This window comes from Martes martes, assembly GCF_963455335.1.
Source record: "Martes martes genome assembly, chromosome: 3".
NCBI lineage: Eukaryota > Metazoa > Chordata > Mammalia > Carnivora > Mustelidae > Martes > Martes martes.
This window is the reverse complement of record NC_137890.1, coordinates 168,104,675-168,118,661: the sequence shown is the minus strand read 5'-3', so window position 1 is coordinate 168,118,661 and position 13,987 is coordinate 168,104,675. Positions and strand designations below refer to the sequence as shown.

General features: G+C 39.1%; 1 protein-coding gene across 1 annotated transcript in view; it reads right to left on the bottom strand.

Moving 5' to 3' along the window:
* Positions 1 to 267: 267 nt before the first annotated feature.
* Positions 268 to 13,987, bottom strand: part of USP37 (ubiquitin specific peptidase 37) — a 76,408-nt gene continuing 62,688 nt past the window's right edge. The window contains exons 19-24 of the mRNA XM_080799310.1: positions 9,104 to 9,270; positions 6,316 to 6,376; positions 4,175 to 4,290; positions 2,062 to 2,131; positions 1,663 to 1,801; positions 268 to 1,137 (exon numbers count right to left, since the gene is read on the bottom strand). Of these exons, the coding sequence (XP_080655436.1) occupies positions 1,050 to 1,137; positions 1,663 to 1,801; positions 2,062 to 2,131; positions 4,175 to 4,290; positions 6,316 to 6,376; positions 9,104 to 9,270 (641 nt within the window). The 3' untranslated portion in view covers positions 268 to 1,049. The remainder of the gene's footprint in view (positions 1,138 to 1,662; positions 1,802 to 2,061; positions 2,132 to 4,174; positions 4,291 to 6,315; positions 6,377 to 9,103; positions 9,271 to 13,987) is intronic.

The window sequence follows — 13,987 nt, the reverse complement described above, 5'->3', positions numbered from 1 at the left end:
AAGGGCTTCTCGTGGTCCCGAGTGTTTAGCTTTCACACAAGAATCCTCCGCCTGACCTCTCCATGTATGAGAGACAGATGCCAGCATTCTTCCTTATCCCCAAGTGTCCTTGCTGGGGAATCCCAACTGGGATATTATTTTCTTACCTCTTAAAATTTTGGTTGCAATCTTTTAGGGCAATGCTTGCTCCATGGAAGAATGACACAGAAGAAAAGGAAAAGATTCTATCTTCACTACCATAATAATATAGATGACATACAATGAATATACTGTGTGAAGGAGATCTCTTTTAAAGAAAATACAAAGTGTACAATGAATACCAAACAGGGGACCATAACCCATTCCAGAGCACCAACAATCCATTTCTTGGGACTGCATGTAAACAGCAAAAGCGTTACAAATCCATGAAGTAATTTTATACAAAAAAAGCTCCTCACGTCAGGTGGCAGAAATGCCTCTCCTTTGCAAGGAGGACAAACTGTCATTAGTGTAACATGGAGAGCTGGCTTTCCAGTGAACTTTACTAATAAGAAACACACATGAAAGATTATAGACTTGAGTGAAACTACTCAAGGAACAGAAAAGCTAAATGCCAACTGATATGTACATCTTTCCACCTCTCGCAGGTGAATAGACTCTGACACCTTCATGTCTTCTCCAAACTGCTGTGCTATTCGTTCTGAGCAGGCATACTGCGGTGGCTCATCCCAACTCTTTAAGGCTCCATTCATTCCACATGTATGTGTGCGCATACGTATGTACATATATATATATATATTTACAACATGTATTCCTAAGACAAAAGGAAGTGCCACTCTTGTAGGAGAAAGAGAGGGTATCAGCTACAGATGTGAGACCAAAGTTTCCATAAAACAATTAGCATGGAGCGTTCCACATAACTGCAATTTTCGTCTTTTGGTTTGGCCCTGAGCTGTTTGTTGCTCCCGCATCAAGTAGAATTCCGAATTCTCCTCCTGCAGAGGTGAGGTGAGGTGGGCAGCAGTAAGAAGGAATACGCAGTGCACACTGCCGACCCAGGAGTCTGTTCCTCACAAGGCCTGACGAGTGGTCTTCCCCACTTCCATGCTAAGTGCCTGAGAATTCTTTTCTGTTTCCAGCAGCTCATCAAAGATCTCCCTTAAAAAAACAAACAAGAAACAAAACAGGATATTCAGTGAGCAAAACCAAAGGACAGACAGAAGATAATGATAAAGCCTGCACAATCCCACTTGGTGCCTAAATTTTATTAAATAAGCAGCTCATTCATTTGATCACTATCTTAACCCCAAGTGCAGACTTTTGAGAACACTGGGGGCACAACGGCACTGGCTACCCCTGGTAACAATGCTATGTAGTTCCCAGCCATCCATGGAACTCAGATCTTCTAGCTGCTGTAACTGGAAGACCAGAAAGGTTTACGAGAGGACAGCTTTATTATAGAACAGTCTCAAGTTCCACACCTCAACACTACTGTGAGATAAGTAATTAACATGGAGTTAAGACATCAACATACAAGCCCTAAGCAAAGATAACAAAAGTCAAAAATTGTCAACTAATAACTGATGGGAAGAATTTGTCCTTACAGGGGGGGAAAAGAAAAAAAGGAAAAAGAAGAGTTTGGGAGATGTTTAGCCCACAGCTCCAGACCTGGCAGTGTCTTACTTGTGCATATAAAAGAAGATATAACCACTCCGGTCCCGATCGCTCTGCACAGAAGCCTCTTGGATTTTAGACACCTCGAGATCATTGTAAGTAAACCACGCCTGCTTCTTAATGTCGTACACATCACTAATGTAGTGACCTAAAATAAATAAAATCAAACTTGTGGTTTTTAAAACACACTGCATTTTTCTCGGGTACGGGAAGTTTTGGAGACAGAGAGAAACAGCCACCCATCCACCCTATCCCCAACAACATTTCTAAGAACCAGTCAGAAAAAATATAAACTTTTTCTTGATGCATTCAACTTCTAGCTCATGGAGACAGGCACAGAGCAAACTAACAGGGAGGAAATGCTGGCTACCTCATTTGTAAAATGCTGAAATCATAATGTCCATTTACCTGAAGAAGAGGTGCTGCCAATGTGACTGACGACACTAATGAGTCGGTAAGAATGAGGAAGATTTCCTGTCTGGAAAACACAAGTGGGCACAACCTTTAACTCTTCATTTGAATAAAAGCAAAACACTAAATTTAAATTTATTATCAAAGCTAACATGGCCGAGTTTGTGTGTGTGTAGTCAAACTCAAAAAAAAATCCAGTGCTTATATTTTTCAAACCTTTTGACCCAAGAATTCTACTTCCAACTAAGAATTCATCCTAGGAAAATAATTCCAAAGGAGAAAAGAGTACATGTATAAAATCATTCACTGTAGCATTATCTCTAATAATGAAAAGTTGGAACTAACTACAGGCCCAAGAGCAGTGGAGTGGTCAGTGGTATATCAACGCAATGCAGTATTATTTAGTGGGTCAGCAACGCGTTCACTTGTTTTTCAAACCCACATGAATGCACACAGTAACCACAGCTCTAGAAAAGCAGGTATGTTAATGATTAAGTACTGGGAAACACAATGAACAAACTGAAAAGAGCTGCAGTGGTGCTGCAGTGGTGCTGCAGGGATTACGGATAAACTTGTACATTCTAAATATTTTTTAAAATGCTATTAAAATACTGTTAGTAGAAAAATTGTAAAAACCTGGAAAGTGACATTCATGCACTGCAGGCAGCACTATAAGGTACAAATTTTGGGAAGGAATATAGATATATGTAAACCAGAAACCATTAAAATGTTTCTCAACTTCGAAGCAGTAATTTACTTTTGAGAGTTTACTCAAAGAAGAAAATCCTAAATACAGAAAATATTACAATCATCCACAGTTCCTCAATGTATTTTTTAAAGATTTTTCTTTTTAAAGTAATCTCTACACTTAACATGGGTCTTGAACCTACAACCCTGAGATCAAAAGTTGCGTGCTCTACTGACTGAGCCAGCCAAGTACCTCCCAATGTACTCTTTATTACAGCAGAACAACAGAAACTTAAATATTTGTGGTTGAAAATTAAATGAAATAAACAGTATGTTGATTTGAGGCAATACAGTACATACAGCCATTAAAAATAAAATGCTTATAAGTAATCTTTTACATCTAAGCAGAATAAAACTGTGCTTATGACGTTCTATTTTTTATTTTTTTAAGATTTATTTATTTGACAGAGAGAGAAACAGCGAGAGAGGGAACACAAGCTGGGGGAGTGGCAGAGGGAGAAGCAGGCTTCCCGCTGAGCAGGGAGCCCGATGTGGGGCTTGATCCCAGGACCCTGGGATCATAACCTGAGCCAAAGGCAGATGCTTAATCACTGAGCCACCCAGGCGTCCCTGTACTTACGACGTTTTAAAAGCACACTTGGAGGTAGGGCTAACAAAATAATATGTAAAAATGCTAACCGTAGTTGCGTTAGGATAGTGGAGTTCTATGTAATTAAAATTATTAAAAAAATTGGTAAATGGTAAAAAAGCAATTTTTCAGGAAAAAGAAGGGCAAAAAAAGTTTATAATGTATTCTAGTTTAATGTCATTAATCCAATAGTTTTTACTAAGTAACAACCAACTAGTTCTGTTATTTCACTTTAAAATACAGTTCTGGCAGAACTATGGGTGAATTCATATATATATATGACATCAAGAGCCATGTTACTCAGTTACTACCTAACACACACAAGAGGGAGTCAGGATATCTTTCTAGTTTTGTTTCACTTTATTTTGAATCTTGTGTATAAGAAATAAGGAGCAGGGCACCTGGCTGGCTCAGCTGGTTAAGTGTCCAATTCTTGGTTTTGGCTCAGGTCATGGTCTCAGGGTCCTGGGATCAAGCCTTGCAGTGGGCTCTGGGTACAGCAAGGAATCTGCTTGGGATTCTCTCTCCCTCTCCCTTTGCCCCTCCCCTCATCCACAGGTTCTTTCTCTCTCTTAAATAAATAAGTAAATAAGTAAATAAAATCTTAAGTGTAAAAAAAAAAAAAAAAAAGGAGGAAATGAGCAAAGGACAAGAGAAAGTGAAGAGCATCTGATGACCGCCACAGCGGACACTGCCAGTGGGGCCTTGGAAGAAAAACAGCAGAAGTAATGCCGGCAGCCTGAGCAATCCTCCTTAGGGAGTTAAGCAGCCTACCTCTGCATTTCTTTTCAGTTCCTCCGCCTCGGCTTCTGTATACTCCATGTCTAAAATATCCTCATTGCCAGAGTCCTCATCGGAACCCAATGAATCCAGAAAAGAGTTGTTAAATTCTGCAGAATACAAAGTATTATGAAAGTTCTTAGAATAGACACAAATGATATGATTAGAAAGAAAAAAAAAAAACCAAACAGCTTGCGCTACTTATTTTATCATCCTAAGGAAACCTAAAACATTATTAGGGTTTCAATTCACCCAGCCTGCTCTGGGGAGTAACAATTCAGGTGCCAAGTATCTAAAACAGAAATGTCCCTTTTCTTTTAAAGAAATTTATATGAAAGGGATATAATGCTAATAAGAAAGGAATACAACTGAAAAAAGGATTATGATTTCACAGATAACCCAATTTCACTAAATGTCACATTATATAAACTGTGTGTTAGATTTCAAGTACTTGGTGTATGTTGTAGGTGCTCCCGGCAAATACAAATGATACAGAAAAGTGACCCTGAAAAAAATCAGTATCTTTTCATGTTCTTCAATATTACATCTCTTGAAACTTAACAAATACAATGGAAATTTAACCTTTTAAAAAAAGATTTTATTTATTTCTTTGAGTGGGGGTAGAGAGAGAGAGGGAGAGAGCACAAGCAGGGGGAGGTAGAAGCGGGCTCCCCTGAGGTCCGGCTCGATCCTAGGATACTGGGATCACAACCCCAGTGGAAGGCAGACACTCAACCGACTAAGCCACCCAGGTCCCCCTGGAAATTTAATCTTTAACTTAAGTTTCACTAAAACACACTACACTAACAACTAAATCCAAGACCTGCTTTTTTCTTTAATAAAGTGTTTCCACTGGCAGAATCCATCTTTATGAATGGCTTTAAATAAAGAATCACGGGGGTGGGAGGGTTGGGTGTGCATTAGGTGGCTCAGTTGGTTAAGAGGCTGACTTCAGCTCAGGTCATGATCTCACAGTCCTGGCATCAAGCCCCACTTTGGGCTTCTTGCTCAGTGGGGAGTCTGCTTGTCCCTCTGCCCCTCCTCCTGCTCATGTTCTAATAAATAAATAAAATCTTAAAACAAACAGAAAAACCCCAGAATCATTTGTACTTAAGTGTCTCTTTGCTTTAAAATACAATTAATTCCACTCAAATCACAGTACAGAGTTATTTATAAGACATGAACACCTAAGAATGGGAAGAACAGAAAAAGAGACTGTAACATCAGAACTCTGGAAGCTGGAAAGTGGATGGTGCCTGACTTAGCAGACCTAGGAAAGCCAAAGCCAAATCCTAAGCCAGTAACAGAAAAGTTGAGAACCAATCCAATTTACATCTCGTTCAAAAGACATACAATTTCGAAGTACCAGGTACCCTTGAAACTGGAGGCTAAGGAGGAGACAAAAATAAGGATTTGATGAAAAGTATTTGAGAAACACACTCCCAGGATCCCCACTTCATGCTGCTGAGCAATGAGAGAAGTTTGAAGTTTTAACCTCTGGAGAGGATGAAATAGTCTCTGGATTAGGGGATGTCAGGCACATACTGAAAACAGCAGAGGCGGCCACAGTTTGCATATGGCAAGATGAATGTGACCTCCAGCCCTAATGCTCTCTTTGGCTCCCAAACTTTGGCAGCCACATTTTTTACCTTTAGGCAAAGGCAAGAGATTAGAAAGCTCTTTTTTACGAATCCGACCAGCCCAAGAGAAAGGCCTAAATAACATTAACATCATCCCCAAAACAGTTCCGCCTTGTAAAAACTCAGAGTTGACAAGCTCTAGCTATCCATGTGCTCAGGGCTTCCAACCAACCTTTTAGTCTCCTTTTCTTAATCATGAACCTACAGCCAAGGACTACTAGGTATCTGAGGAAAGTCTCTAATAAGAAATATAAAGAAAATAACCACACAGGACAGAGCAGCTGGAGGAAACAATCTATTCAGGGAGAAGAAAACTTCAAATAAACAAGCAAAGGAACTATACTTAATATCCTGGATATTTGAGATGGTACTGCTTCTACGATAACCCCCCAAACACTTTAAAAAAATTAAATCATTAAAAATAATATTTCACATGCTTTTCTGAGTGTGATACATTTCACCATTAAAACAATGTAATTAAAATAATTTCCACACCTTGAAGACTTAACTCTGTTGCTCTTTTGAGGTCATCATCTTCTTTCTGTTCCCAAGCTTCCTAAAGAGATAAGAACACAACTAAGGTTTTAAAAGTGTATTGAATAAACTTGTTTAAGGAGTATAAAACCAGCTATTCTGGAAGTATTTTCTAATAATGTTTTCCATAACCTAACGAATGTTTGGAATATGACCTTTTGAGGGGTGTAGAGAAATTCTCTGCTTTTTTCAATGCTGCCCTCTAAAACATAATCTTGGGGGTTAAAAAGGCTTACATGCTATCTTCTCTAGTCAGTGACATTTGACTTGCTAATAACCAAAAGCCATTAACTGTGACGCTGTGATGTAATTCCCGTTCTCCTTCCATGTCTGAAATACCCGTCACACAGCAGGATCTACTTGGCAAATGGCTCTGCCTTCTTTCCTGTAATTTACAGCCTTTGCCAGTTTTCATGGTGTAAACACTCCCACTACATATGGCCAGTCTGAAGCTACCGACCGGATGCTGAGCGTGCAGCTGGGAGGTGGCGCGTATGCTTGAGCTGACGGTGAGCGGGCTCTAGCATGTCACTGGCCCCAAGTCTGGGACAGCATGACAAACAGTATTTCCACAAGACCATTATTCAAACACTTCTATTTTGTTCTTGCTAAAAAAACCAAACAGGCAAAACAGAACAAAACAAAAACGAAAAACAAAAAAACACAAAAGATACATACTAGATACATGGTGAAAACGAAATGAATTTGTTGTCTGTGGACTGTTATTTCTCTAATACATCTGAGGTTCTCTTAGGAAAACAAGTACCTTTGAAAATGTCTCAACTGGATGACTAATTGTGAAAATAAGGAAATGTTGTCTGTAAAAAATTTTTCCCTCTCATCTGCAGAGAAAATATAATTTACAAACTTCATGCATAAATGAAGAAACAATGTAATTTAGGCAGAATACTTTTCTCAAGTCTAGACTTGTTTTTAAAGTTACTAAAGTATATAAGAAGCTTAGAATGAGCTATTCTGCCTTAAAGTCCTGGGAGCAAGAACATTGTATTCAAAAAAGAAACAGATATTCTCTAAGAAGAAATATGATTAAACTTATCCAGCTCTCAAGTCTATGTGGAAACCCAGGTGGTGAAAGAGTCTTCCAGCTGTTAAGAGAATGACGCAGGTATACCAAACTAAAGAAACTTCATCTTATATTTCTCAGCTGTGGAAATAGGTTTATAATTTTAACTGGGTCAGCTGACAAAAAATAGGATCCCCGTCTTTTGTATATGAAGAAGAGGGGTGCTGAATTTTGTCTTTTCTCCACTATAAGGAACTACTGTTAAGAAATCAGACCTTGGTCTTTTAGACTAAAGATAAGTTTTCTAAAACAAATGATCACTATCCATTATTTATAAAATGGGTGACATGAATGCAACTTGATGGCTAGGAGGCTAAGGAGGTACTTCTTGTAAATAAAAGGATACAGAACAGCTGGTTCTGAAATCATTTTAAAGCAGCAGTTCTCAACCTTGCCTGAACACTAGAATCACTGCGGGAAGTTTTAAAAAATGAGGGAAGCAAGTAAGGAGGGAGGGGGGAGTGGGAGAGACAAAGGAAGCAAGAAGGAAGGAGGAAAGTGAGGGACAGGGGAGTGAGGAGAAAGAGAAAGAAAAAAGGAAGGAAATCTAGATGCCCAGAGCACATCCTAGGATCAATTCTATCAGAATTCCTGAGGGGAAGAACAACCCAGGCATCAGTATTTTTTAAAGCTCCCCAGATAATTTTAATGTGTAGTTAAGGTTGAACCCCACCGTTCTAGACAAACTAGATTTTTTTAAAAGATTTTATTTTTCAGTGATCTTTACATCCAACAAGGGGCTCGAACTCACAACTCCAAGATCAAGAGTCACATGTTGACCAACTGAGCCAGGCAGGGGTCCTAAGTCAAAAGCGATTTCTTGACCTGGTTATTTGTAAACATTAAAAATGTGTGTTTATTCTAAGGAGTTCTAGTGAACTTTTCCTACTAACATGACTTGCATTACATTGGATTAGACAACCGTGAAGACATCACCTTTCAGTCAGATACCTCAGGCAAATGCAACCAACCAGGTCTGGCAAATATAAGCGTGAAGAACTAAACGTTTCAGAATAGGTTATTATATGGGGTGCACAGCTGGCTCCGGTGGAGCATGCGACTCTTGATCTCAGGGTTGTGAGTTAGAGCCCCATTTTGGGTGTAGAAACTACTTACAAATAAAATCTTACAAAAAATAGATTACTGTATAAGAACAGATAAATGTTAGTCAATGGCTGAAATATGAAATTTCAGATAATATTCCTGAGAATTTTATGTTCAAATAATTCACAGGAAAGGATTCACATTGTGAGAAAGTGATGAGAACACTTCAATGACTTAAAATATTAGTGACAAAATCATGGTGGTACGCTGGCTGTTTCTATAGCTTGCAAAACAAACTTGGACTGGGGAATGATCTTTATTAACCCACCTTGCTTTTAGCCAGGAATGAACTATAGTAATGGGAGGTTATCAACAATACACTTTATTGCATTTGGATTTTCAAACAAAACCCACAAAACCCAAAAAAACTATCCCTGTTTCTATTTCACACCCAAGGCAAAGCTCCGAACAAAGTTTGTTTGTTTTGATGTATCAATGATTTACTGTATGCAAATCACCTGGAATAATGCTTGGCACACAGTAAGTGCTTAATACACATTAGCTGTTGTTATTACTGGGGAAGACAGGTACGGAGAAAATAGCAGTATAATCATCTCTTACTTGCTCTTGAAGGCTCTGAGCCAGTGCCTGCTGAAGCTCCTGCTCTTCCCTTTCACGCTCCATATCATACTGCTGGAGCCAATCGACCTCTCCTTGAGATCCTTCTGGAGTTTTGTTTTCTTTATTCTCATCACAGTCTTTGGTTATCTCAGTAAAACTGGCAGAATCTGAGGAAGCAGAACAGGACATCACTGGGAAATCCTGGCTAATACACTGAAATCTCTGGACTACAGTGACATCTACTGTTCAGAGAGTAATTTACCTGAGCCTCATACATAACTTGCTTGGGACATACTACTTCATCTTACTACATTTGAATCATGGTTTCTCAGTCTCAGCACTACTGACATTCTGTCTGAGGGGGCTATCGTATGCACTGCAGAATGTTTGGCAACATCCTGGCCTCCATCTACGAGATGCCAGTAGCACCCCTATCCCCGAGTAGTGAGAACCAAAAATGACAGACACTGTCAAATGTTCCTTGGGGGACAAAACTGTTCTTGGATGAGGATCACTGATCTACCACAATGGTTCTGAAATTTAACCAATCAGAAGCATTATCGTTAAGGATGGAGAGAATGAATAGCCATATTCACAGCCAGTCATAAATGTCACATGACCAAGTACTAGGAACAAAGTATTGTTTAGAGTAAATGAAATAAGAATTAGGCTACAATGATTATATTAATACTGAGATTTTTTCCATCATTAAACTGTATGTCAAAAGAGTGCATATTTTCACATTAATAATCAAATAAGCCTTGTACATATTCTAAAGCAAAAAAACTACATGAAATATGTAATAAACACCTTATGTACTGCACAAATATAGGACACAGTATATATGTTTAAAACATTCTTCCAAGCAGGTAAGAAAAAAATTAATCTTTCATTTCTTCTTGTTCCTTCTCAATCTCTAGAACACAGCTAGCTAGGATAAACAGTATAGTCATGATTTTGTTCTGGTGAAACAGATTTTGTTCTGTGAGAACAGCAACATTTCATTATAATTTTAATACAGACAAGAGTGGATAGATATGGGCTTTCTCTTTCTCTAACATTTCACAGAAGCAAAAATTCGCATCTTAATAAGGAAATTCTCATAAAAAGAATTTAATTTATCAACAAGAATTACCTTTACAGATTCATTTTATATGGACTGCTTTAAAATCAATATATGCTTGGGGTGCCTGGATGGCTCAGTCAAACGCTGGGCTCTTGATTTCAGCTTAGGTCATGATCTCAGGGTCTTAAGATCAAGCCCCACATTGGGCTCAACACTGGGCGGGGAGCCTGCCTAGGATTCTCTCTCCCTCTCTTCCTTACTTGTACTCTAAAATAAATAAATATGAAAAAAATAATAAAATTAAAAATAAAAATAAATATGTAAGTAAATAAAATCAGTTTATGTGCTTTACCTGCCCTAATACTGCATTTTAACTACTTAAATGATAGACACTTTTCCACAGCACAGACTATAAAGTCTGAAGTTTACAGCATCTTTTTTTTTTTTTTAAAGATTTTATTTGTCAGAGAGAGCGCGCACAAGCAGGGGGAGCTGCAGGAGACGCAGAGGGAGAAGCAGGCTCCACAATGCACAAGGAGCCCAACAGGGGACTTGATCCCATGGTCCTGAGGTCATGACCTAAGCTGAAGGCAGACACCTAAGTAACAGAGCAACCCAGGCATCCCTGAAGTTTACAGTATCTTGATTTTAGACTCTAAGTAAGTAGTTCATCATTTTTAAATTACATTGAATTGCTGACTGAATATTTACCATTAAAACCAACTCTGAATATTCATTAAAAGAGAAAAACCCTCAGGATATATTAAGGGAAAGAGCAATATGATCCCAATTCTAAAAAATTAATATAGAAGATGTCAGTAATTTCTTTGTTCCTCCATTCTTAGAGAAACAGTCATTTCCATAGTCTGGAAGGGACAGCTCTGAAGTCTATTTGACCCTGCCTGTCCCTCTGGCCTTAGCTTACTGCCCCAGGAATGGATATTTGAGTCAACCAATCAGATTATTTCTGGAAATCTGGAACTGAGGCATTCAAAGTTAGCTGATGTTGAACATTTCAAGTGGAAGAAAGATCTGGGAGTTAAGGCTGCTATTTTAGGGCCCAAGATAAATATTACTTTTATTACCAAAATATACGCAATTAAAAAAAGGTGACAGAGGTAGAATTTTTCTTAATCAATAATTCTCAGCATTCCATTTATCAATGTGCCCCCACACAATCCTAAATTATACTATCCATGTGACAGAGAACCAACAGGAACGTTTCCATTAAAAAAAAAAAAGACTTTATTTATGTGTGTGTGTGAGAGAGATAGAGAGAGAGAACACAAGAGAACACAAGCAGGGCAGAGGGGTAAAGGGAGAAGCAGACTCCCCGCGGAGCAGGGAGCCCAATGTGGGGATCGGGGCTCCATCCCAGGACTCCAGGATCATGACCCGATCTGAAGGCAGACACTTACTTAACCAACTGCGCTACTCAGCACCCCAAGGAAGTTTACTTTGAGATAAACAAGACAGATTTATCTTCAGGACAAGATTATCAGATGTATACAAACATTACTTAAGATCTATGGGAACAAATATAACCATGGAATAATAACACAGCTTTAATACTGGATAGAAGGAAAACCATGTGTTAAAACTCAACATTCTTACACTGAATACAGATTATCTGCCTCTTCCCCTAACCCAAATGAAACCTCCTTTCTTACAGTCTTTATTTCAGTGAATGGGATCACTGCACACATTTTTCTTTTTAAGACAGAAAGCTGGTGTCATTTTTTACTTACCCCCTCATATCAGGTAAGTCATTATTTCCTATCTCTTAAATCCATCAACTTCTTTCAAATGCCAAAACCTTGGCTTAAGGCACCATTAGCTTTTGGTCTAGACACTGCAGTAACTTCCTAACAGGTCTCAAAGGATTACTTTGGGTTCTTTAATTTATGTGCTACATTGCAGCCAGAATCATCTTTTACAAACACAAATCTTTATCAAACACTTGTTTGCTTCAAAATATGCAATAACTTCCTAATGCTTTTGAAATAGAAGTCCAAACTTCTAAACATGGCTTCAGGCCACATAAAAGCTAAAGAATACATATCTTTCTTTTGCTTTTCTTCCTCAACACCACGCTCCAGCCATGCAGATCATTCTGAATTCTTTTTGTTGTGCACTAACTTGCTAGTCTTTCTCACATCTGGGCCTTTGCAAACACTCTTCCTTCCAGTGTCTGGAGACAGCGAAACCTTACTTGGCCAGTTTTCCTGCCCCTCCTGAGTTGATTCACAAGACAATCTGTTGGGCCCCAAATATTTACTGAAAATCTACTATGCACTGGGCATGTTGTAGAAGGTGAGCATATAATGATAATTAAAGGAAGATGGCCCTTGTCCTCAAGGAGTTTAAGTACAAAGGCTCTGAGATGAGAATGAACTTAGCATATTTTGAGGGACAGAGAGAGACAAAGCCACTATGGCTAAGTAGAGTGAAAGAGGGGGAGAGTGGACATAGGTCATGTTGTTTGAGGGGGCTGTTGTATGCACTGCACAATGTTTGGTAACATCCTGGCCTCTATCTATGAGATGCCAGTAGCACTCCTCTTCCTGAGTGGTGAGAACCAAAAATGACAGACACTGTTAAATGTTCCCTGGGGGACAAAAATGTCCTTGGATGAGAATCACTGATCTACTGCAATGGTTCTGAAACTTAACCAATCAGAAGCATTATCGTTAAGGATGGAAAAGAATGAATAGCCATATTCACAGCCAGTCATAATGTCACATCCAAGAAGCTTGGATGAAGTGTAGTGGCAAGTCAAATAAATTTTAAGCAGAACAGTGTGATTTATGCTTCAAAAAGATTACTTTGGCTGCTTTGTTCATCAAAGAAGGTCTGGAGGGACCTGGGTGGCTCAGATGGTTAAACATCTGCCTTCAGCTTAGGTCACGATCTCCAGTTCCTGGGATCAAGCCCCACGTAGGGCCCCTACCTCAACAGGAACTCTGCTTCTCCCTCTCCCTCTGCTTCCCTCCCTGCCTATACTCTCTCAAAGGAATAAATAACATCTTAAAAAAAAAAAAAAAGGTCTGTAGGGGGGCGCAAGAATGGTGGAAGAGGCGTTAGGAATCATTTATAGTGGCCCAGGTGAGAGACAGAAGACTAGAGTTGTAGCTATTAAGATAATAAATGGGTGGATTTAGGACATATTTTGTAGGTACATCTGACCAGATGGACTGAATGTAAGGTGTGAAGTAAAACAGAAAAAATTAAGGGAGATGTGTTTTTTGGCTTGAGTAACTGGTTTTATGATGGTGACATAGGGAAGGCGTATTTGGCTGGAGAGTGGGGAATGAAAAATTAGTCAAATGGACATTTTAAGTAGGCATCTCAATAAAAAATTTAAAGCTCATGAGAGAGATCTGGATTAGAGGTACGAATTTGGTTATGTGAGGCTGTGGTAAAACAAGAGATCACTCAAGGAGAAGCTTCAGCAGAGAAGATAGCTAAGGGTGGTGTCCTGGGAATACTCGAACAGAGTTCTGAGGCGGGGAGGAGTGGATAACCGAAGTGGGTAGCTGGTTTAGCAGGGAGAAAACCCCCTGCCAAGTGTGGTATCATGGAAGCTCAGAGAAAAAAAGCTTATAAAAGTTTTAAATGTTAAGAAGGGAGTGGTGAATTATGTGAAATACTACTAATGTAAACTTGACAAACACCACTTCAGTGGAGTGATGGGGAAGAAAACTCACTTGGAGAGGGTTGACAAGAGAATGGGGAGGTGGTGAGAAAACAAAGAGAATGAATAAAACAACCTTTCAATATTTTGTTGTGAGCAAAGGGGGCAGTAGCAGTAGGGGAAT